Source organism: Malurus melanocephalus, unplaced genomic scaffold (assembly GCF_030028575.1).
Source record: "Malurus melanocephalus ecotype Western Australia unplaced genomic scaffold, MMel_1.1 scaffold_37, whole genome shotgun sequence".
Classification (NCBI taxonomy): domain Eukaryota; kingdom Metazoa; phylum Chordata; class Aves; order Passeriformes; family Maluridae; genus Malurus; species Malurus melanocephalus.
In genome coordinates this window covers 1,741,744-1,768,079 of record NW_026623269.1, presented here as the reverse complement: position 1 = coordinate 1,768,079, position 26,336 = coordinate 1,741,744, and the positions used below count along the sequence as shown (strand labels likewise).

The 26,336-nt window shown below is 37.1% G+C and overlaps 1 protein-coding gene across 2 annotated transcripts in view; it reads left to right on the top strand.

Moving 5' to 3' along the window:
* NTNG1 (netrin G1) overlaps positions 1–26,336 on the top strand; it is a 148,014-nt gene that overhangs the window by 98,031 nt on the left and 23,647 nt on the right. Inside the window, exons 5-7 of one of the 2 annotated variants that reach the window (XM_057364285.1) lie at positions 2,385–2,411; positions 19,158–19,325; positions 24,735–24,872. In XM_057364285.1, coding sequence (XP_057220268.1) covers positions 2,385–2,411; positions 19,158–19,325; positions 24,735–24,872 — 333 coding nt within the window. The remainder of the gene's footprint in view (positions 1–2,384; positions 2,412–19,157; positions 19,326–24,734; positions 24,873–26,336) is intronic. The other variant, XM_057364286.1, reaches the window with a different exon arrangement.

Genomic DNA, 26,336 nt, shown 5'->3' with positions numbered 1-26,336 from the left:
GGCCTGCCTCCACACTGACAGAGAGGGAGAGCAGAATCACACCTCCTGTGCCTCGTTACCTAAGGACTTGTACCAAATACAGCTCAGCTGAATCAAGAGCTAGCCTCAATATGTAACTCCAGATCTCACACAAACACTCCTTCTAAGAATAATTTCCCCATCATATGTGCGGTTTTCACAGAGTGTTAATAGATCCTGCTTTGTGGCCCTACATAACCAGCTCCTTTCCAGACAAACTCACAAGTGTCATTCTCACTCTCTTTAGTAAGAACGGCATAAGTAGTGCACTATCAAGGCCACTCACCTCACACAGGGATACCTGGTAGCACAAAAATCAGTCTGGTTACAGAAGACCACACCAACTAGGAAATTCTGTACAGAAATAGCAAAACAGCTTTTGAAAMAGAACCTGAAGATATCTTTGCAAGGTTAATACATAGCCCTCAGGCTAGCAGGCATCTTGTGTTCATTATTCTCTGCCCAGGAAGCATTTATCACTACAAATTCATTGAAAATTTTGAAGTACGATAAAATGAGGAGAGCAGGCTTGCAGGAAAACCTCTCCYTTTGCTACAATCTGTTCAGGAGAGAAAAGAAAGGATATTTGTATGTGTGTGTAGGAGACAGAGAGGTTTGAGGCGGGGGAGTATACCCAGAGGAAATACAAATACCATTTCACAGTGCAAGTGTGAGTGCGAGAACACCGTTTTTGTCTTTTATCTAATATTTGTGTAGGTTCCATGAGTGTATAAAGGAAAACTAATCCTGCTAATTTAAACCAGCTATCAATGACTTGCAAAAAATTAAATAAGCTGCTGTTGAAGCTTCAGGGGAAATTATTTGAACATTGATTGTCTTTTTGACATTTAAGACAAGGGGATAGAAGTTCTCTTTAATTATCCTAAGTTTGTTACTTTAGAATTATGACCGCATTATTCAATTATGATGATATTTGCATTTAGCTTTTGATACCTCATGGTGCTAACGTTTTGGAAAATACAGGTTAATCTCAGCAGAAGTAGAAATAATTAAGTTTGCAAACAACATCCGAGTGTAGGGCTGGGTGAGCAGCAGGTGCTATGTATGGTGCTCTGCCAGGCCACAGGTGTCATAAGATATGAAACCAGAGAGCTGCAATTCTGACACCTGCCCCAGGGCTGATGTGTTGAAACATAAAAAAATCTAGTTTTAGTCCCCATTCTGCAAATTCTGTTACTTCAGCATTGTCTTAGCCATGCTACAAGTCAGGAGCGTTCCCAGCTTGGCCCTACAACCTTGCTCACATTGAATATCATTTATTCTCAAGGCATTCCTTTGCTCCAGTTTGCTTAATTGCAGAGTGAAGTCCATGCCATCTCTRAGTAAGGGAGAACTTCAAGATAGATATTTGAAGAAGTGTGGCAGATGTTTAATGGAGAAACAGATTTCTGCAGCAAAATGTGTGCCACACAAGTCAATAAAACTTTAAAAAGGCAAACTGTATTTAAGGAAGAGGATGAAAACATCCAGAATTTTTATACTGATCTGCAGTTTCTGACTAACCCAAGTGATGAGCCATAGTGCCATTAACGATGGTGTTGAATGCTTTGGCATTTCCGGAAAGATTTCCTATCCATGGTTTTGTGCTACACACGTTTCAGAGCAGACCTGATAAGATAGACATTGGGATTGCATCCTACAACATGAGATCACATATTGCCAGTGCAGTAAAGGCATTTTACTCCTGAACAGCCCCACCTCTTATGGTAAATCTCACCTGCCTCCACCAATGGTTTCCTTGCATTAATTCAGTTTAGGAATTGAAACGAACGCAGAAAAAAAAAATAAATCAATGAGAGGTGTAATCAATATGGGCAACCTACTGCATTAGGTTGTTTCACTCAACTACATTTCTTTTACATAGCTTAATTTAGATAACCGTCAGGTAAAAGAGGGAAAAATAGCTATCCACAATTAATGTAACAGAAGGTACCAACTGATTTCAGCAGCTGGCCAAAGCAGTTAGCAGTGCATCTATCCCTGGGTTAAATTACTCCCCTAGATCTGCATAATACATGCATGACTGATATTTTTATCTAGAGCATTAAACCTAATGGCTGGTTAGTTGAAATACAAAACTGTTCTGAACAAATTCATGAAGTTCAGAGAGCTGGTATAGATCCCATCTGTCAATGCATTTTAGCAGTCCCTGCAGCCCCGTACTGAAAAATCTAAAGGCTCTGCATTTATAAAGGACTGGGCAGTAATGGCAGTTATGTGGCAGCTTGTGTTTAACTATGTATTGATAAATTATTCTTAAAATGTTTTCAGAATCTGAGATGAAATAGCTCAGCCAACTACAGCAAACAGCTAACTACATTTCTTTGTGTTTTCTTTCTCTACAGGTATACCCAGTATTTCCAGTATTGGTAGTAAGTAATAAAACCAGTATTGTTTTGCATTGTCATTCAGCTTCATGGATCTGATTTCCCAACATCCCTTTCTGATGTAGATCATGCTCCTCTGACAGCTGCCCTATGGTRCAGGGGCTGTGAATTGGCCTTCCTCTCTTGCATTAATATGTAACTGTTACTATGTGGTCAGAGAGAATGTCACTCTTTATATCTGCATTCAGATTTTCTGATCGATTCTTTATCACCAGATGAGCACTGAGTCTTATAAAACTGAGTGTGACACAAAGAATTAAGACAGCGTTGCACAGAAAAATATTTGTTGAGCATCTTGAAAAAAATCTATTGGCTGGTAAGAGAAGTATAGGATCAATAATTTTCATGTATGTTTCTGTATGTGTAARTTCAAAGAGCAAATGGAAGAGTTTATAAATGGAATAGCTTTCATTTTTATGAAGTAGATTAGCAAATGCAGCATATCTGCTGGAATCGGCATTAACTCTAGCGGGCTTTGAACTCAGCTTTACTCCATAAAATAAATAGAATTGTGTTCCTTCACAGAAAAAGTGCTTTCCTGTATGCAATTAAAGGACCAAAATATTACATTTAAACTGTAACAAAACCATAACTCTATTATATAAAGAACTACTRCATCAATGAAATAGATGATTACTTAAACAAACCACGTGAAGAGCCCAAGTGCACAGCAGCTGAGCTGTGAGTCTGGGCTGAGCTGAAGAGTGCACACAGCCATGGCACGTTAGCTAATTACCAATAAAGCAGGGAGGGAGAAATGCCATCCTGCTGCGGCTCACTCAAAGAATATTCCCCACTGCCTCAGCTTTGCAGATCCTTTAGACACAACTTGCATAATGCAGGACTATCACAAGTATAAAATACCGCAGTTGTTGAATGCAATTGGCCATAGTCAGTATCTGACTGAAAAGTTTTTAATAATTTGGGTAAAACTGTCTCACATCTTGTGATGCAGGGTCAGGACTATCAATTTGTAATCAACTCAGTTTTCTTAAGCTCGTGAATAGCACTGATTTGTTAAACCCTAGACAGCCAAGTTAAATGCCATCAAAACTATCTCCCTTGCAAGTGAGAGCAGGGTTAGCAGCTGAATGCCACAGCATCTGTTTTCAGCTTTAAATAGCGAAACAGCATCAATGACAATAATGTGCAAATGAAAGCCTTTAATCTTAATAATGTCATTCGCCTGSTCTAGTGTCTCCTCTGGTATTTGTACGACTGCAGATTCATAGTGATATGCTATTTCCAAAACTTTGTGTTTATACATMTATTTCATAACAAAAAAAATTAACTAAGAGAATATGTTTATGTCACTATTCTCAAAAATATCCCTGCCATTAATAACAGAAATGGGATGAATGGGAAAGAGCTCTTTGGAGTTTGATTGTGCTATAGTTTCTTAGTAGTGTGTTGCATGGTGTATATGGTTGTGTTTTCACTTCACACCCCATACAGCCTTCGTCACCACATCTACCATTTCTGAGCATCAGCAGATGTTGGCCTTTGAAAACTTAATAGGGAAACTCAAATACCTTTTGAACAATGGTGAGCTGAAAGGATGCATTGTTGACCTCTTTGTATTTTACACCAGGGTGATTAGTACAGTTTATTTATTACAAATTGAGAAAATTCTGTTTAACATTCTATAGAAATATGAGAGTTGCTGCAAATCTGTGCTTTATCTTTGATCTGCTGTAAATGTCTTGGAATAATATGTGGTAGAATTCAACAGATTTCTTTGCCTACCTGAAAGGGGTGAAGCATGAGCATCTCTTCATGAGCACAAGTAAATACTGATATTCTGCTTGTTTTTTCCAGGTGTTTTTTCTTAAATAGCTCAGGGGGAAAATAACTCTACTTGCTTAATGTTCTGAACATCTTTCCTATAACAAGGAATAGCAGAATTTGTGTTAAACAAGGATAGAATCCATAAATTTATCCTGTTCTCAAAGAGAATTTAACAGAAGTCCAATTAACACACAAAACCAAACAAGATTAATTAGTTGTGGCTGCTTTAATGGATTCTGCATGATTTTTTTGTTTTGTCTATGCTAATACAGTATTTGTTTTCATATCAGCAGAGTTTTTTCCCATCTGGGGACAGGAAGTTACTCTCGGGAGATACAGTTTGGGTTTCATTTTGCCTGGCAGCAAACACCTGCAGAGGGGTATTGGCTTTTGTGTGCTCTCAGCTCTTTCTAGTTTACAAGGAGGGTGGGTTTGGGGCAGGGGGGTTAGAAAGAATAAACTTCCAGCATGCAAAGAAGATAGCACCCCAAGCAAAGTTCATTTAACACTTTTTAAGAGTGCAATGAAGGCAAAGAGAAATAAAATATATTTACCCGTGTGCATACATATGTATTATTCTCTATTTCTTTTTTACCCCAAAGGATTTTATATTCAAGGTGCTTATCAGTAAAATTTGAACACAAAGAAAGAGTGGTCATTAGTAAACATCCTTTCTGATCATCTAGAAGAAAACAAAAAAAAAAAAAATCAGAGCTTTCCCATTAAGGTCATTTGTACCTGCTGTTGTCTATCAGATGAATAATAGGTTCTCTGATCATTTCCAGCATTCTTGATTACAATGCTGGCCCTTTCAGCATTTTTCAGCCACGTCTGAAAAAATACTGGTGAAAGTGTTAGCAATTAATGAGTCCCAAAACCATTTCATAATTTTAAGCAATGCTTACATAAAGTATGTAAATATTCTGAAAACTACATTATTTTACTTGCTAAAATAATGATTGTACAATTTTACATAGACCAGTGCATCAAAACGTTCATTATTGTGACCAAATACCAACATTACTAATCTATACATGTATGCCTTCAAAAAGTTGGATCTTCTAAACTATTGCTTCTATCTTTTTTCCTGTAAAGCATAACTCCACTAATTATGCTAAACAGTTTGTTACAAAGGGTATAATTAGATAGAGGATAGGATAGACATGATGTGCAAATAGCTCTGTGTGGGTGATTATCACCTTAAAGCCTGCTGCTGGCAGATGAGTCAGAGTTTAGAGACAGACCGTGCACCCAAGTGCAAGATGCAATCACAATAATCAAACGGTATTTTCTGCTTTGTTCTCTATGGTTTTGTTCTTCCATATAGCCAATTTCAAATTAAGAGAACTTTTTCTTTTTTTGTGACAATGAATGCAAGACACAGAAGAAAAAAAAAAGGACTGAATGGGCACTTTCTTATTTTATTGTTTTCTTAACCTTGCAAAATCTAGTAGATATTTTTCTGGAGCTCAAATAGTGTCTCGATGAGCGTAGCTTTATTTGTTTTACATATTTGTCATGAAATTTTAATGTGGTAAATATATATCTTAAAAGGTGGTGAGAGCAAATCCTATTGGATTTTTTTTTTCATTTTTAATAACAACACAAAGYATTTTGAACCTCATTTTGCCCTTCTGTGGTGACCAAGAAGTTCTCTCATTAAATCTCCAATCATGTGATCAAAGTCATTACCATGCCAAGCTCTGTCAACAGGGTATAAACAAGGATAACTAGGTTGTACATTACTCTTCTATTATTATTTGAGGTCAAGTTATACAAAAAGCTCTACTGTTAAGGGACCATTAAGATATTTATCTCCTTAAAACATGTAAATATTTTCTTCAGATTGTATCTATTATTTTGGACATAAAAGCAAAATGTTCTCATTTCAATTTAATTGTATCCAAATCTGACCTTTTAATAAATAATATTGTTCATCAGGCTTCTAGTCTAAGGCAATCACCTTATCTAAATAAGGTTATTAAGATTATAATATCAAGCCAATATTTGTTTTCCCTTCTCTAATACTTTGAAGCACTTGGCATCTTTTCCTTTTAAAWTTTGATTTTCCATTATAATAAAACATTACTGAACTGAAAGAAAATACAGAGAGCCTTTGTGATAGAATGTACTCATTTGAATACTGGATCTGAAATAAATTTACATTCCAAATCAATCCACTAGGGGTAGTTTTACCTGGTMGGATTCACACAAAGCCAGTTTGCTCTGTATAACTGGGATGTGGCCCCTGAAGCTGAGGGAGCACAGCTGAGCCCAGCTCTGAGCAGAAATGGTCTCTTTGCAGAGTGATTTGGAGGGCAGGGTCAGAAACAGCCAGTGCTGCCCCAGGGAGCACTGAGAGGTTCTTGGGATGGGGTTTGGGGGAGCCTTTGTTTCAGTTTTTGTTTTGCCAGATCCACCAATTTTGACAGATAAGAAGAGCTGCTCTCAGCAGTCTCACAGACACAGCTACTGACAGTTTCGAGTTGTTTCTCATTCCTTTTTCCAGTTTACCATCATCATCTGGAGTTAGTTTAAAACAGTCTGTCAATCAAATAGTGTTTTCAATGCTTTTTTATTCGCTGTAATATATCAAAAATTATTTAGTTCACATTTATCTTTCTTTTAACCATTAATAAATAATCGAGTGTTAGGATACTCCAAAAAATAGGATATCAACATTTCAATATGTACCATGCTACCCATGCGAAACACATGGCAATTGCAATATGCAAGTTAAGCTCAGTTACTCAAGGAATTTTAGAGAAAGCAGACACGACTAAAAAAGATATTTTAAAATTCAATTATCTATAAAGCTTGGGGAGAAATTGCCAGGAAAAAATGTGTTTCTATGTTACCCTCTCATCTTTTTCTTTCTGTTCCTTAGACATGTAATSAGTTTATTTCACAGAGTAAAGGAAAGAATGAGCTTTCCAAATCAGCATAGTGATTTAAAAAAAAAATATATCTTGATTCATCAGTTGTAAATTACTGTACAATAATCCCAGGCAATCACTCAATTTCAGCATTTTTGAAGGAAAAAAAAAAGAACCAGTCCAAAAAAGAGGAAAAACACAACCCCTGCAAACTAACRACAAAGTAACTCGTTTATTTTCATGACAATGTACCTAAATGTTTCATTCCAAAAATATTTGAATTCATTGTTCACTTCTGCAAATATTTTAGTGGAAATAATTGAAATTGAAGAATTCCCTCAGCCCTTACTATTTTGAMAATCAGCCAACAATTTGTTCAAATCAGTGGATTTTTTTTCCAACTTCTGAAAGTTTCCAGAGCTGGATCATTGGATTTTTTTTTTTAGCCTCTAAAAAGATCACTTTTGTTTTTACTCTACAACAACGAGTGGACACAGAAAGGACTAATCACATTTAAATTCTTCCAACAGTTATAAAAGCTGTTATGGCTGAGGAGCTACCATAAAACAACCACATCTTCACATTTATGCAGAATTCTCCTTTCTTCAAAGGAACAGGTATGAAATTTCCTACATTGGTCCCCAAAAGATTGCCTAATATTGGCCAAGTATTTTTTTAACTTAATAAAATTAAAGGTTGATTTWAAAAAAATCAGCATTTCTTCTCTTTCAGTGATTCAGATTTTGCAGTTAAATGAAAGTGCTAAAAGGCAAATTTTATGTGAGGTTGATTRTCATAACTTCAAAAAGACCACAGGAGATAGAAATGCTGTATCAAAGACACCATGATGCTTGCAAGAAGTGGTGGAGTACAATCTGCTATAAACACAACACTCGATTGCTCCAGCAGTTATGAAATCTGCCAGTAATTTCAGTGAGCATTATTTTTTATTAATCCTAACTTTTTTGTTCAATATTAACACTTAAAACCACTGTCATAATTTCACTGTCCTCAGCAGACATCTATAATTTAGAACASATATTTACTGTTGCCTACTCATGGTTTAAAATAGGCCAGCTTTCTATGGCTAGAGACATGAAGTTCTACTGAATCATTAAGTTTATACTGATACTTTTTTAATACTTCTTTTTTGTTTTAAATGGAAAAAAAGTTAGAAAACCTCTTAATCAGAGCATCTCACTAGGGTTTCTTACTGTTATTAAAATTAAATTAATAATGATAGTTGCCAACACAAGTGCTCCCTGTCTGCCACTAGTGAGCATTATTTAAGCCTTACAGATTTATTGGTGGTAATTTTGAGCAGATGCTTCGTTTGTGGGCTGGGCCAGCAGAGTCACTTGAGGAGATGATCAGGCACTGTCTGCTGCAGAGCACAGACATTCCTCCACTCCATCACCTCTGCCCCTCATCCCTGAGGAGGGATAGCCCTTCTCACAGGGAATACATTGGAATTTTASTGCCAGCTCAGTACTTGGTTGGAGTGAGAAACCAACAAAGTGCCAATTAATTTCTGCCAAGATCGTGACAGGTTTTTTTTTCATGTGCAGCTGTCTGGTTGGAATTAGGCTCAAACTATCCATTCATTTCCTTTATTTCCCCAATTTGAAACCATGATGTAACCCATGGTGCAGACTGTACTTTCAATGAATATTTGAGACAGATTTACTCAGTTTAATATCAGAAGTTTTTCTGATAGTGTACACCAGGGAGGAAAAAATTGGGAGGAGAAAAAGGAAATTATCATACATCTAATAAATATAATGCAGTCAGTTTTTCCTTGCTTCATGAAAGTAAGATTTTTTTCCAGTAGTTACTTTCTACATATAATTGGCTTTGGAACAATAGTAACTAAAAATGCAAAAATATCCAATGCAAATTTAAAATGTCATATCTGATTTTCTGCTCAATTGCACAGCTTGCATACCTCCACTCCTAAAGATGCCTACAGTGGCTTCACTTTTAAATAATAACACTAAAATATACATTTAGARACTCTCTTTCACATTTCTGTAGCCTTGTTTGCCCAGAATATCTGTCATGGAATATATTATGGTAGATTGAAATAGCACATTTCAGAATACCTACACCAAGATCCATTTATTATTCTGGCAAATAATGACTCTAATTACAAAACACAGTTTCCAGACATGGAACTGTTCTGGAAAAGCTTGGTTTATCTAGTTAACTTCTCTATAAATAAACCCTTCATGGTAATCACCAAGGACTAGAAATATTTTCACAGGTTGCTGTGAAAGAATAACTTGSTGCTAAATGAATCTTCCCAGTGCCTGTTCTAAGGATGACTCATCTGCTCCAAAATACATGTGGGAATGACAGTCAACATTCTTGCACTTGGACATCTCACCTGCCTTTTCACATAAAGCATTTCAAGTCATCTCTATTTAAAAAAAAAATCAAAAACATGAAGAAATACCTTTATCAAGCAACCTGTAATTGTGATGAAAATTCAGGCCATGAATAAAGCACATGAGAAAAATATATCCTCTATACCAAAAAATTTAAAAAGCWAGTAACAGAAGAATGAACTCTCAGGAGCATTAACCAAGCAGCAGCTGGTCTCAGCTGGGTATAAGCCTCAATAACCTCATCTAACTTTAAACATGACCCTGCCATGAGCAAACGGTGGAAATAAATGACCTCCAGAAGTCTCTTCTAAGATGGTTGTAATTATCAGTAATAACCAGTAATMATCACAAGTAATAATACTTAAATGGTAATCTCCAGGCACTGTAAATATGCTCTTTATTGTTTTGGATGCCCATTAAGAAACTCAGTTTAGTGTTATCTAATTTAAAGGGTCAGGGAATTTTTAATTACTTTGCAGYAAGTCGCCACCTCCATTTTAAGTAAAGTTTGCTAAAACAAGCACAGATCTATAGCATTTATAGGATCTCTAARAAATAAGAAAATTTTTCTTTCTGACTTACAAGGAGTGATTGTACTTRGAGATGAGATTACTCAGAGAAATCATAATCAGGAGCGATTATATATTAAATATTACTGATTATATCATTTTGATTAGGTAAAGTATCTCATTTTCTATATCGGACCTTCAGTTTATTAAATGACAGCTTTCAGAGGGTTAATCCTAAGGCATTACAAAGTTATTTGACATTATTAATTTTACCTCTGGTAATACCGAGGCCTTTTCAGTTGAAGACCATTGTACATGTCAATTTTTGTAGCAGGTATGCCACACAGTACTCAACAACATAAGCAGGATATTGGAAGCTCCAGTCTGAAATGTGACCAGTTTTCTCAATAACTCTGGTGCTGCACAATGGCTAAAAGAAAAAAGGTTCAGCAGGATAGCATAGTCCATAACCATTGCTTTTCCTTTTTTAGCTACTGATTTTTATGYTATGTCTAATATCCAGTCGCTTTAGAATGTTTGGGTCATGTCTAAGTGCTCCTAAATCTACCAAAATTTTAACAGGGAGTTCACTGTGCAAGTAATTTGTCAGTCAGTGTCTGAGGAGGAGGAAGGTGGTCTCTCAGGTGCATGGWAGCAGTCTGTCAGTGGAGGGTGAGGGTTCCCACACCCCCTCACTAGGCACAGCTTGTAGATACTTTTTGTCATCCACTCTGACTGGGGYGTTTGCACTTCCTATGTGTGGGAATTGGTGGATCTGACCTGAAGAGGCAGRTTACTCTTAGACAAAACAGAGACTGAGAATCTACCAAGCTGACCCAGTTTTTCTTTCTTCTGTTTTCTTGATTGATAAGGAAAAAGCACAAAAATGCAAGGATCTGATGTAATTCTGTGATTAGATTACAACTTGACCCATTTAATTGCAGAAGRCTACCTAACAGTAAACAGCCTAGTGCAGGTCCCTGTGCTTTCCTTGAACTGTTCTCTGTGTGGGAGGACTTTAGGGACAGCCAGCCTCACCCAGCCAATTTGTCTTCACCCTTGACAAATGGGTCAGAAGGTGCTTTGGGATGTCCTCCTTCCATAGCAGATGTTTGAAGCCCCAGTCTTTCTTTCCACTAAGATGGATGTAACAAGAAAACGTCTCTCTCTTGAAAGAGACAGATAGGCCTAGACCCTCGATGGCAGCCAGGTTATGACAGCTGCAATCTACTCACACTACCTAGCTGAGTTCTTCATGCAGAGAACTGAAGGAATAGCTCTCTCCCCATTAATATCACAGAGTAGGCTGATGTGACCCTTGAGAAGAATTCTGTTTGGTTCAGGCAAGACACAACCACTGCAGTACTCAGAGAAGATGACAAAAACATGGTCCAAATCTGATGTTCAAAGATAGGCAGATGGAAACAGAGAAGGAAAAGTTTTCTTTCCTTCCCCAATACCCAATCCCCTTCAATTACTCTCAGCTCCAACACACAGCATCATTCTGCATAAGACTTGTCATTCCCCTCTTCCCCAGCTCCCTAACACATTAACCAAAGGAGATAAAGCTACAAAGAGACACAGCAAATTCTTCTGCTCACACAAAATGCTTCACAAGTAACACATTATGTAGAACTTATAAGAAATGTAGACATTTAACGTTATGACAAAAAAAAAACCCAAGCTGTAAAAGTTATCAACAGAGGTGATAGGAAATAGATGAAACACAGAAAAGTGTGAGAGCCAGAGAAAAGGCCCACTCTACTGGTAAATACATTTCTTCTGATAACGCATATGTAATTCCCTCCAAAGGCCCTGAAACAGGATGTCACAGTAAGATATGTGTCTTTGGTAAGAAATCCRTATTTGTCTGATACTGTCGTTTTATCTCTGCAGAGCAGATTTAACACAAAATGTTCCTGTTTTGTTCCTGGTGTTAGAAYCATATATATTGGACTAGGATATCTTCTCATCACGAAAAATTATATTTTAAGCCACAGAAGAGAAATTGTTATGCACAGTATTTTATGTCCATTTGGTGTTTTGGGAATCATCAATTGCTTGTTTTCTCGTTCACTGTGGAGTCATGTTCTGTTCTAGTGCAACTTAGACTAGTCCAGTAATAGCTGTGTGTAATCTCTGTCTTTGTCCATATGCCTTGCCTGTTCAGAACAATATCACAGATGTAAATAACAAAACCTGATTTTTCCTGATGCATGCAGATCCTCCAAAGTTTGATAGGATATGGCCGAATATTTCTTCCCTTGAGGTTTCTAAACCAAACCAAGGTAGGATGCTGTAAAATTCCTAGTGGTCTAAAGGTACTGAAATTGCTCTCAACGAGTCCCACATGGTGGCAAAAGTCATAATGATGATAATCCAACTCATTTTGCTGTGGTGCTAAGTAATGCCATCCCATGAGAAAATAACCATAAAGCAAACCTTACCTGAAAAGGAAGTCTTCCAGCACTCAGGTTGTGCACATTACTGCAAATATGGGAATAGTAGACACACAGATTATACTGATACACAGAAGCCCAAGGTAATTTTGGACTTGTTTAGGAAGCACAATATGTATTTTAAGTAAGTTTTGAGATTTTTAAGTACAAAAATGTTGTCGTTGTCTACATCAAACCCATTTTTAATGTCTTGTTTCTACTTTGTTTTCCCAAGTGAGCTGGGAAGCATTGTCAGCTTCCATGCCATCCACAATCCAAGCAAGTTCTCTGCAGGATAGACCCATGATTTTCAACAATTAGAGTGCTACACAAAAACAGACTGTGGCATGATGATTAGCACTGAGAGAAACAAAATTTTTTTTTAAGATAACTAATAAAAGTAAGATTCTTTGTTAATTTAAGAAGTATTCAGCTACACTWCACATTTCAAAGTGATTGCTTGTTATAAAAATAATGTCCTTTTGTTCTTCTTACTTACTGCTCTTTCCTCCCCAAGAAGTCCCTGCAGAAATCTGGCCTGTGGCTTGCTTTCATGTTCAAAGGGTGTCCTTTCTGTGCTGTAACACATAGAGGTGAAGAATGAAATTAATGAAAAGGCAACTTAGAAAACAGCCACTGAACCAAACAAGATGGGTTGGGCATGTGTTGGGAATTACGTTGGAAGGGCTCTAATTAAATCTATGAATCACAGTCACCAAATCAAACATATGCATGTGCAATCTACCATATTATATGTGCAAGTTTCTATGTGCCCAGCAAAATAGAAAATACTAATTGATCTGTACTCTGTGTAAGGATTAGCAATATACTTYAGTGTGGATGATTCACATATACTTAAAACTAACTATCCCTAATAAAGTAATACCTAGCATTCCAATAATTTCAGTTAGCTCATGTTGTATTTTCCAAGTTTTTGCATGGTTTTTAAACAAACAAACAAAAAAGCCACGACACAGATGGATCTCTTTTCCTCTGTTCTCTGTAAGGATTAGCCTACGTTATTCAGAGGAATTTTAAATTTAAAAAACATTCCAAATGAAATTATACTTAGCATTTCTAATGGATTTCATTGCTTAATTATACTGTTGGTGATCTAAGACCTAACTTCATTGCAAATGATGTCTTGAACAGCACAGAAATATTCAGTGTTTCTTCCCCCAAAATAAGAATTTAAGTAAATTTAGTTTTGATGTTTTAGTAGAGACCACAAAACAAAAGCTTCAAACCTTTTCTATTCAGCTTTTGTGTTTGCAGTGTATTGTTACAGTGTTTAACATATAGTGTAAATTAAATTTTTCAGTTAAGAATAGTGTATGAAAAGAATAATTACAGAAATCTGCATATATCTAATCATGTTATTGCAGGGTTTAGTTTTATACTATTTGGCCAGAATAAATAGGCATTCAAATTCAATCAAACCCTTTTCAGACCACTCTGGTTACTATATAGTCATTTGTCATGGATTGGGAGAAACCACCAAATAACCTCCAACACAAAACTGCCGAAGTGCGCGGATGTGAATTACATTTCTTTCTTGATCTTGGATATTGCAGCCCAAGTGATTCAATATTGACAGTGTATAACTCATTTTCTGTAACTTTCACACTTTCCTTTAAAAAAAATTGTTAAAATTAAAAGTTAGAGAATAAAGAYGTTTAATATTTTGATTTGTTCTTATATGATACCTTTTCTAATTTACTGTTCATTTTATTACCTATCCAGTTGCTCCCAAATTAGCTATGTCAACTGTTTCTTCTGTTCAAGTTGCAAACCACAAGAGAGGTAGGAATTCTAGGATTCATACAATGATCCCATAGTGCTCTGTGTTGTGAAAACATTGCACTGTATGAATCTGGAATATTTGTGAAGTGTACCCATTAGTTTACCGGTGAGGCATCTTCATTGAATACAACAGAAGCATTAAGTCACATTAACATAAGCCATACAAAGAAAAATAAATATGCTTCTTAGATAGTTGTTGGTGGCAAATAAAGGGACATGGCATTTATTTTTAAAGGAGTTAAATGTATGACTATGGCTATTCAGGTCCTTGCCTAGGAAATATATGTTTACTAGAGTCTTGTTTTCCTCAGTGATATGCATAAATTGTAAAAGAGGAAACATAAGCAGATTAGTTGAGGGCAAACAATCCATAAAACGTAAATTGTCCATGTCCTCAAGAAGTATCTGTAAATGCCATGGAATGTAATGCATTGTTATGTCTTTTAATACATTGTAAGTGTGCCTTATGTCTTCATTTTATTGTAAGTGTGCCAATTCAGAGTGCAGGCATTACATTTTGAACTGATGTTCCAGTGTTTTATCAAAATAATGGAATTATMTGGAGTAATAAAGGACACCAGTATTCTCTCTGACTTACAGGCAACCTGTTTCATTTGCATATCTGTCATTCACAGTCTGAACCCTGAGATCTTTCCATTGTTTTTCCTCATCAATTTATCTGTAAAGAGTATGTATGAAGGTGTTTTGTCTTTCTGTAGCTATTGTGAATATCTCATTATTCATGGAATACACATTAACAAGGAAAAGGGTTATTAAGAAATGTTTGAACTTAGTTTGACCCATTGGATGAGATCATGTAATGAGCCATTCTGTTTGTTATGAAGCAGGTGATTTCTAAGGTTACAATGAAATCTCCTTTGTTTGCCTTAGTGTATGGAGGAGGAACTCAGAGTTACTGGAAAATGAAAAAGAAAAAATAATTTCATTACTTATGAATGCACTTCTCTTGAAATGTGCTTTGTGCTTTTAATTAAAAAGTGACACCGTAGCTGTCTCACGCAACCTGTCTTAGTTTAGAAATGATGCTACCCTTCTGTGTGTTTGCCATTGTTTCATGTGACGACATTTCATGTTTTAATGGTTGCAGCTGAAGCTTCAGCTAATCCTTGTCTCCACAATAATGCATAGCATTAGAATGGGGGGAAAGTGTTCAATTTATAGAAACAAAACAATTAGATTATCAACCTCTTCATGAGCCTGCTTCAGGGGGTAATTTTATCATGCTTTCTGCAACAGGATCAAAATTGTTGCAAGGAAATCATTGCATTGGAAAAGAGTCTTTAAAGGCTCAGGGAGTCAATGCTTCTGTGAGTTTGCAATGGATTTGACAATCTTAACATAGCRATCCCTCTTTCCTTCACATTAAACCTATCTAGCTATCATTAYTCTCCTGAGATTTTAGTTTCTGAACCATTCACTCCTTATGTTATTCAACTTATGTGTCTTTTCTGACATGTGGTACTCAGAACTGAAAGCAGCATTTCCTAACGCCGTAAAAAGCTCGTGWCGTTCCACAGTGGTTGGTAAACCATTTGCAGCCTGATTTTGATACTTTTCCCCATCTCTTTCAGTGAWTGCATGACTTTGCCAGTGCATGAAAGTGCTTAGGCTGCTGGCCAGAGCTGTGCCTARAGAGCCTGAGCTGTGCTTCTGACAGTTCTCTCAAGCAGACATTACAGGCGTTGGTTCAGGTGAAGCACRAGAAGCTGAACGTGCCACCCAGCAGTGACAGCTTCCCAGCTAGCATGGTGCTCAATGTCAGGTTGGAGTGGTTTAGGGTAGCACCTCATGTAGCCAGTACACAAACTCATTCCATTTCAATCACACAAGGACTTTTACATMGCTTACTTTTGTGAACACAGAGGGATGTAAAAATGATTCACTGAGACAGGCCAACAGCAACGTGGTGGAGAGGCAGGGGGAAGCAAACATTATCACAAAATTGATTTCATCATTACTTGCCATTTCTTTTGGGTTTTTTTCCTTTTGCTAATGTTTGATCAGATTGTGGACTGTTTTCAAGTTAACTGTGTTTTTTTTCTACACCATGTAGCATTTACTAGTCTGATCAAGACTCCTRGAGCATTCCTGTACCTCAGCATTAGTTAACTTTGAGACAAAGACTTTGTTTCACACAGCACAGTTGTTACAAAAGAGCAATACCCATAGAAAGGCAACCAAATTTAAGAACTGTTTACCTTTGATACTGATGGCCCACGTCTGAACTTGGGCAGTCCTTCTGCGTAAGTTTAGGAGTGTGTGTGTGTACATGCAAAAGCTTCATAATTATGAGATGTTTYCTCACTCCAAATCATAACTTGGAGMAAGGCTTGTTACAGAGTGAATTGCTMAATGTGCAGCTTTGTTTCTTGTGCATTTTTAATGGCTAATGATGTGTAGTTGTAATATTATTGAAGGTCATATTGCAATTTCAGAGTGAAAGCAGTGCAGTCATCCGTTCACAGAATATTCTCAATTTCCTTCTGCTGCCTTAAATGCAAAAGATGATGTAACAAAGTCAGCTTTTCTTTATGGTATATAGACAAATTATTTCCTCTAAATTCACCTGGACTATGAAAACTTTTAGCAACAAGTCTGACCAACATACCAATACTGTATCATCTCACCAAAACAAATTCTYTGTTGGTAGCAGACAGGTCCTATATAAGACAGAGAGACTAAGACAGCCTTGCTTATGAAGCCAAGATTCAGGAAGATCAGATTGCTCATCACTAGTCAGTCTTTCTTAAATCAAACACATAAACACAATCACGATTTTCCATTACTCCTGTTTGCTAGTGCTAGCTTCCACTTTTAGATCTCTCAATCTGCTCCACACAGGCAGTTTGCACTGGAGCAAGATGGATATACTTGGGAAGAAATGCTGCAGGGGGGCTGGCTGAGATGCTGAATCAGACTGACCAGCTGCAAAAGACAACAAACATTAACATTTTTTTCCTCCCTACTCAATTGTGTCAARTGGTAACATACTGAGACTGATACACCAAATGTTTTCCTGTTCTCCAGCAGTTACTGGCATCAAAATTAGCAGATTAGCATGAACCACAAAACACTGGTTTAGCAGAAAAACATTGAAKAGAACAAGAAATATATGTTAACTAAATGTGTATATGTAAAACGGATTAATGTTTTCTGGCAGCAGAAAGGCAGCTCTCAAGATTGAAACATATGTTGTGCTAAGTGTCTACAAAAAAATGTAATCTATTTACGGTGCAATCTATTTATGGTCCAGTGCATCAGACAAAAGCCAAAGAAATATCCATTTATTAGAATTGCAGACCATACTCAGAAACACGTACGGGGACTGTTGTTTCTTTACAAAAACACAGACAGGCACAAATATTGTAAGCAATGCCCTGCTCCACCAATCAGGGGGATTTTTAGGTGCCCCAGCATAATCAGGAGCACACCGGAGGAAAGGCAGCACAGGGCAGTTGGCTTCTGTCATGTATGGAAGCATTTTACACCCTCAGCTATAGCTTTAWCTAATTACAAGATAAGTAACTTCAAGACCTTCCAAGTCACTGTACCCAGTGCTCCATTATTGCAGGAAATCTACTGTAATTTATTCCACCAGTTAATAAACTACATCTGCAAAGCATCAGCGTGTTTTGCTACAAATGGAAAGTGTTCAAGAACCTCACTGCCCTAATGTGTGGATACCATCTCCCAATTTCCAGCTGAAATTTCTCAGTAGCCAGTTAAYACCCATGTGTTCTTGTGCCATTAGGATGGCAGGAGGCTTAACTCCTTGATGTATTTATAGCCTGGTGATATCTTCTACTGTCAGTTTTCCTAGACTGAACAAGCCAAATTTTTCTGGTCTTCATTTTTAAAGAGACTCTACTTCTCTGTTCATCCTAGTAACCTTTCTTGCATTCATTCTGGGCTCATAATCCCAAGAGTTGAGTGATCAGGCTTACACAAGTGTTCTATACAACACAGAGCTGTGTCTTCTRTAATGTTATTGATACATTTCTAATTTGTCCTTCATTCTGCATAAATCCAAGCATTGCTTGTGATTAAAGACTAAAAGGCACTAGCATTCTATATTTAATGAAGGGKTTTTCTAAAGAGGATGTCATGCCAACTTCATTTTAGATGGCTGCAGTAAGCATGCTTTCTAATCAGTACACATTTCAGAATTTTCATTATCTTTTCTGGCCCAATTGTTTTTCATCTCCGAATACAAAAATCAATTAATGCTTACCTCAGAATTACAGTGGATGTAGTCCAATAACAACTGTCTTSCTTCCTTTTCTTCGCTGTTAATCATTGTAGGAGGTGTCGGCCAAAATTGTCAAACTAGAGATTTGTTTGGCCTTGAAATAAAAGTTTGGTTCTCAAGGTGCCTACCAGTTATAGCACCCCAAGTTCAGTAGTATTTTTGAGTACTCACCATTTCTGTCAGAAAAAAAAAAAATAAAATAAAGCACTTTTATTTTACTTACAGTTGTGGATTTAAGCATAATGAAGTTTGACAATTTTGTCCATTGAATTTRACTTTTTTAATACGAGGAAGCCTTTTTCCCGGATCTTGATTTATACTCATCTCAAATGTGCAAAAATATGTGCATTTCTCTCAGCGGAAACTGAGCCTCCAGTAACCCTGAAAGGTTTACAACTGCAAATGCTTCAGTTCCATCAGGTCTGCCAACAACAGCCAACCTCCGACGTCATGCCATGGTTGTCGGGTCACACTAACCTGCCTGAAACCAGCTCCACTTCCATTGCAGATAAACATCTGCTGCTGTCCATGTTACATTGATTAACATGTGTGTGCCATTCATTCATACTTCTGCTCATGGTTCATTTTTACTAAGCATGTAATGTGCTATGACTCTGCTGCTGTATACACTCTGTATACATTTCTGTTCTTCCTTGAAAGACTGTGAATGCTTCGGGCACTCCAACCGGTGCAGTTACATCGAGCTGCTCAATACGGTCATTTGCGTGAGCTGTAAGCACAACACTAGAGGTCAGCACTGCGAGTTATGCAGGCTGGGCTACTTCAGAAATGCTTCTGCAGAGCTGGACGATGAAAATGTGTGCATAGGTCAGTCCCGGGATAACTGCGCCTTTTCTTCTGTGCCTTTTCAGCTCCTGGCAGCTGCTAGGGACCACTGCTGCTTACTTGCCACTTAAGGCTGAATGAGCTTTTTCAATGGATAAGAACATCTGTGTGGACTTGTCACCTCATTTCTATTGCCCTGGTAGCCCCAAGGAGGCATTTGAACTCCAATATGATGGTGAACCTCTCTGCCTATGGGTCCTGGTTAGACTTTCCTCAGAAGCCCCTGAGAAATTGGATGTGCTGTCCTTACACAGGAGGGAACCACACCGAGGGAGCACATGAAAATTAAGGGGTTGAGACTTAAACACCTGTCCCCAGTCTGACTTTTGCAATTACTAGCACAGACTCTTGCATACTTGCCTGAAGACCTGGCAAAAGTTGCCAGCTGCATCAGTGGGACATGGGGAGGCATATCTATTAACTCATTTCCTTCACAAAATTTCACAAAAACATGTTGCAGCTAATTCTGCTCCCAGACACAGAGTTGTAAATGCAGTGTTATCTCCCCTCTCCTTAGAGSAGAAACTGAAATGATGCCCATGAGGGTAGGAACAGACTTTGTCAAATCAGGGTGACATTATGTCAGTTTAGAAGAGGGATTCCTAGGTGAAAACAGTGCTTTAGAACAAGCATCTGATATAAATATTCAAACTGCAGAATTAGAAAAAAGGTCAGAACATAATAAGAAAAGTATATTAGGAAAAAAAAATTAAGATCTTTATCACACTAGAAGAATATGAATTGTTCTCATGTCACCACAGACAGTATATAGCACAAGCTKGGACACTTCAGGTTAGGAGTGAACATAGTCACTAAAGGAAGCCTCGTACAATGGCCAGTAATTACCAGGTAGCCACAAAAGACACTGTGCTARTAACAAACAGAGGTGGAGAATTTAATTATATCATGTTTCTTATAGACACAAGCATCAGTAGGACCTATTCTGGATTTTCATTGTGATTTTTTTTCATTCCATCTTCCAAGAAGCAAAGAGTAGTTAGCACATACTGTAAACCCAAAATAGACTATGGGTGAATAAATTATATTTTAATGTCTTTTATAATCCATGGCTGAGATTCAAGCCAGAAACCATTTAGGTTGCTATTATTTGTTTGAGTTTGTAACTTGACAGATTTACATTTTTATCTTGTGATAAACACACAGATCCATCCATGCACTGCATTTCATGTGTCCTTCTTTTAACTTTGCTTGGCAATGCATTCAGGAAATGTATGATCTCCTTTGACAGTAATTAGTCTGAGCTAATAAGAATTTTAGTAGTCAAGTCATGATTTTGTTTGACTGTGCTGAGGAGATTAACACAATCAAATTTTCTTGGAAAAAACCTACTGTCCTGTATATTTGTTTGATGTAGATGACAGACATCATTGGTATGACATCAGGGCTGTACAATTTCAGCTGCCTAAGTAGGCCTAATGAATATGACTCTTAATTACTCTGTTTGGAATTTTTCATCAGCCCATTCCCTGTCGTTTTCCCATGTACACTGAAATGCTAAAACAGCAGCTGCAGCTACATAAGACAAGGACAATAGTAAACAAAAAGCCAAAAATAAGTAATTTAAAAATAAGTTTATGAGTRATTATTTAGAATGCCATGGTAAAACAACTGTGCACTTTGAAATTGCCGAGACACTAAGGAAATAAAATTTAAAAATCTTTCRTTTAGCAAGAGTCTGGAAAAGAAAAAAAGAAAGGGCAATGTGAAACATTTGCTGACTTTCCACCTTAATGCAAGCAGAATTCTCTTGGGCTCCCATGAGAATTGTACCTTGTGAAATAACTACAGGACCAAACCTTGCTTTGCTACATATTCGGTAATTTATTTTAAATAAATAATTTTCTTGCTAAGTTTTCAGGATCACAGTTATCATACAAAATGTATGTGTCCTAGCTGATTTGCCAACTTAAGACATCTTTCCTACTTCTTGTGTTAAGTCAGTGAAATGWACAGACACCTAAGCACTTTTCTGAAAACAAAAAGTTTGTTCCTAAAGTGCTGTCTTGATCTGGGGCTCCTAAGATTAAATTGGGCAAAACATATTTCCACCTCTAAGAGAGYTGATGGATTCACCACCTTTCTGGGTCAAGCACAGTCTTGCTCTATTGGAAACGCTCATTTCTCTTTTCTCTGAGTTTAAAAGCAGTGTTCTGTGGTTTAACTGCAAGTGAAATGTTGGCATGAGCATTTTAATAAGCAGATTTCCAGTGATATGTACAAGTCTTATTCCCATATGAAAGTCATTTTTCCAGGCTAATCCTTTCCTCTTCGGTCATGTATGTAGAAAGGTAACAAATGTTTGGATAAGCTAGTTTTTAATGGCAGCTAATAGGGCTTTGGCTCTGATTTATCAAAACTGCTCCACAGTTTTCAGAAATATATATGGTAAGTACACGGCTAACAAATCTGTGAATCTTAGCTGATGCTAAATAAATGGAGAAAATGCTAAATGTTTCATTTTTAAGACTAAAGAATTTAAATACTGAGAAGGTTTTTACCAGTGAACCAAATGTAATGTATTATACAGTGGGCTTAAATCTAAATTCCTGATGCCCTTAATTTCTCTAGAAGCAAAATAGATTTTATTTCCTAATATGAAATATCAAAAATTTTTGGATTGGTACATTAACTGCAAAATTACCTCATATGGGCAACTGCAGTTTCTGAATAAATCAAGAAATTCTGAAGTTACAAATTATTCATTCGGTGTGAAAAAAAAAAAAATAACAGCTTGAAGAGTTTTTTTATTTCATGATAAAGCCCTAATACTTTTCAGTGAATACACACACTGACAAGCAAGCATAGCATGGAAACCACCAAGTAGACCCAGAGTAACAAAACATGGCTTTTACTCACAACATTAATACTGAACTGGTGATCGCTGTCACACTTTAAACAAAGCCCCCCTTGCACTCAGTTAGGCTTAAACTTCATTTAACACCAGAAGCCCTCGTGACACATGGTTAAGTGAACCCTGAGGGTTGTCCTGTGGCCACTGTCAGCCCAGATTGATAAGCAGCAAGCCTCAGCCCATTTCCCCACCTTCTTTCTTATTTACTTTCATTGTGTTCTGTTGGCAGCATCATGCTGGTAGGGTCAACCTCAGTGAACAGATAACTATTTCTGTTATCTTCCCATTCTTGCAAATAGTCACCAGATGAAGGTTAGGAGGCAATTCTTTCTCAGTTCAGATCCGCAGGGGGTTTTTCCACCACCCTGGAACCTGTGTGTGGTTTGCCTATGAGGGTGATCTGGGAGTGTTAGTTTAGTGTTATTGARTGCCCTGTTGTTCTAAGGGCATTGGAGATATTCACTGCCTCCCTGTGGCACACTGAAATTGTGACCTTTGAGATTTTTAATGTCTTAAGTATTCTTGAGAAGTGTTCCACAGCCTGGGATATTGTGTTGGACAATGACCCCGAATGTTTTGTGGGCCTCTGTAGGTTACATTACTGTGCTATCAATTGGGAAAAACAGAGGCTAGAATCACTTACTAAAGGTTACTGAGTCTGCTGGGCGTTCTGGATCTACTGATTTTGCCAAATCTTTGGTAAAAAATGCTTCATTTCTACTATCTACTTTCCCTTAAACAGCACAATATAGGCCTGGAACTTCCCACATGCTTATATGATAGAGTTCAGTAGGGAAGGTTTCACTGGTTCAGGATCTTGTTTTCTGGAATATTCAGTTTCACAGGCTATAAATTTCTTTCACAAATACTTGTTTAAATCACTGTAACTTCATTATGTCTAACAAAGCTGTTTTTAACAAAAATTGGTCCCTCTGTTTTTAATGTAATTCCAAGTYTTTGTCTTTCAAGGTTTTCCAGAAACACTGCTCAAGCAAATATTACTTCCTCCATTCAAAATGTATCTCAATTCTATGTCTGTTTACATAAACACTTGATACATCTGATTAACATCAGAATTCCCAGCTTTTCAAGTGGCACTCTCTTTGCTGTAATACTCAGCCTTGCACAGCATTTTTGTCAGTTTTCAGCTTCATTATAGAATGTTGCTAATTGACTCTATTATAATTGTTGAACGCTTTTGCCAAAGGTAACTATTTTTCTTCAGCATCCCAAATGTTCAAAGTGCCATCTGTAATTTATAGTTAATAAACAGTGAGACAACAGATGACAAATGTCTTTCTGGTAATTTTTTTTCCTGTTACAGTTTTTTCACTGGCGATATATACATATGTTATTTCCCAGTTCAATTAATTTATTTATTTATAATACCACTGAGGTTTAACCTAATGCTAGGGGACAGTTGTTAAATATAGTCATAGATATAGAAATCCAGACTTCCAGCAGATTGCCCCAAATCAGGAAATAGCAGAGATCAGATGCTTCCAAAAGGTATCTGTGGTCTCAGTTGACAGGAAAGTTACTCTGGGTCTACATGGGTCTACATATAAATAAGAGATAGTCCTTCATTTGGAAAAAAAAACAAACCTAAAATCAAAATAATCAATCTGAAGAATAGGAGTGCCAAAAATAAGCTCTGCTAGCTCCTTGCCTTTGTTCAGCTGGCTGAAAGCTGAACACGGATATTGTAATCACATTAAAGAAAAGGGCTGTGAATGAACAGCACTGTAAGTGTTGTGGGAGGAAATGTGTTACCCTACTTATTCTTTAATTAGCTGAACACATGTGAAAAATACACAGCGGGGAATGAGCCTCACTGCATTTTCCATCTGCACACTGGGAGGTGAGAGAAATTAAAATGGCTGCATAAAGCCTGTTCTTAAAGGTTTTGCATTACATTAGTGCTCACCTCAAACTTTTCATTGCAGAATATGCAAAAGGTTTATTAATGTCACTGATAAATACAATCTCATCAATTTAATGGCAAATATCCACATAACTTATACTGCTCAAACCTATAAAGGAAGACTTTCTTGGAAATAAGTAAAGTGCATTTATATAGCTCTGTAAAGACACTCAGCACTTCTGAAAATATTGAGTAATACAGATAAGTCTATTGTAATAAAGCAAAACATTTCACCCTGATGGCACATTGATTATCCATACTATCCAAAGCTTTTCTAATGTTCGTTAAATTGTCAAAAATATTCTTGCCAAAAAGAATCTGTTACAATCACTTACCCACAAAGACCGTGGTATCCTCTGTCTTTATATCTTTTCTGTTGACTTTTTCTCTTTGCATCATAAAACGTCTCTTCCTGAAATGACACGTGCAAACAAATAAATGGACACGTAGTAGTTATATTCACTACTCAAGATATCCTTAACAGACAGTCTTCCTTTACCTTTAGCACTGGAAATGCACCCTTTTTTGGTATTGAATGAATTATCTCCACATGTAGACCTGAATCYAGTGTGTATGTGTTGTCTTGTTTCTGCAGACTGTTATTGTAACCCTTTTGGTTCAGTCCATGATCGCTGTAATGACAGAGGATTTTGTGAGTGTAAGGAGGGAACATCAGGGCCTAAATGTGATAAATGTCTGCCGGGATATATCTGGCACAGCTTGGGCTGTCAACGTAAGTAACTCTGAGAGTCGCCCCTCTCCTGCAGCTTGGCTGCCTCCCGTCCGTGTGCTGTCCATGTGCCGCTTCTTGGGAGCAGAGAAYGAGCAAAACTCTCTGGGCTCTACCRATGCCATAATGCCTGAACTTTGGGGAGATCCCAGCTCAGGGCATGACTGTGCCATCCAATTAATCCAATACACTTTCAGTGTCTGTCTCTCTCTCCCACAAACACCTGGAGGAGCTCCCACTGACATAGGTAAATACAAGTGTCTTAACAACTCTGAAATAAGTTTTTTACACTAAAACATCAGCATATTAACTCCAGAATTCTTACTGAAAGAAAGAAAGAAGGTGATTTCTCTGCATGTTCACTTTTTTCTGTCCTAAACTTCAGCTTCTTGACTAAGTTAATTATGCTTTCATACCTTAAAAATATCCCTGGACAATAACTGCAAAACACTTTGGTTTGGTACCGGTAATAATTAGCGAAAACTAGATGAAAGCTAATGGTTGAAAAAAAATGGAAGTATACCTAACATCCTCAAAAATAAGAGCTGGAATTTTCCTTAAATGGTGCTAGAACACGCTGTTTCAATGTGTAGTTATATATTTAGCTTCTCTTCTGGTTAACAGGTCTTGTACACAATTGAGTAAAAATATCACGTCAGTATAAACAGGATTAGACTTGTATTGCAAATTTTGTTTGTAGTAAAGTCTAAAGATTTGTTCCTTATAACAGTTTTGATCATCTACTTCCAGAAACTCTGGAGAGTTCTCTCACATTTTTCTTGCACCTTCTCTCACTGCCTCGCTGCATTCTTAAACACGCATGCATTAAAGACAGATTTCTACGAGAGCTTGCTTTTGATTCTTAAGACTGAGAAACAGTGGAAAATGTAAGTTACTGATGCCAATTAGCCAAATATTATAAAGTTGGCGAATAGCCATACAAATGCTCTAAATATTCAAAAACAAATGCAAATCTTATATAATAATTTTTCTAAAAAAACCCAAAAACCAAATAATAAAGCTAGAGATTACCACTGCCTCTCAAAGTGATGAGTGCCTCTGAATCAGAAAAGCTGGACTTGTGACAACTCAACAAATCATATCTGGAAAGAAAACCAATAAAGGATTTCAGGGATAATTAACCAATTAGCATTAAATATAGTATATGAAGAGAAAAAAAGCTTGTGTGGGCAACACAGTTCAGTGGTACCTGAGAAAATTGGATTTCCTCATCTTCTTCCAGAAAGCTCCTGCTGGTGTTTGGCAGATCATTTAAACCATACTTTCCACATGTGGTTGTTAACTGCATTCTCATTTTCCAGCTGCTTCTGCTTGAGTTTGGATTCACAAAATTATTGGGCACTTACTCTGCARCAGAAAGCAGGTGAAATAGTGTTTCAAGTCTCAAAGTTCTCTTTTACTAATGCTTCACCAAATCAGATCCCTGTTATCGCCCAAACAAAGCAG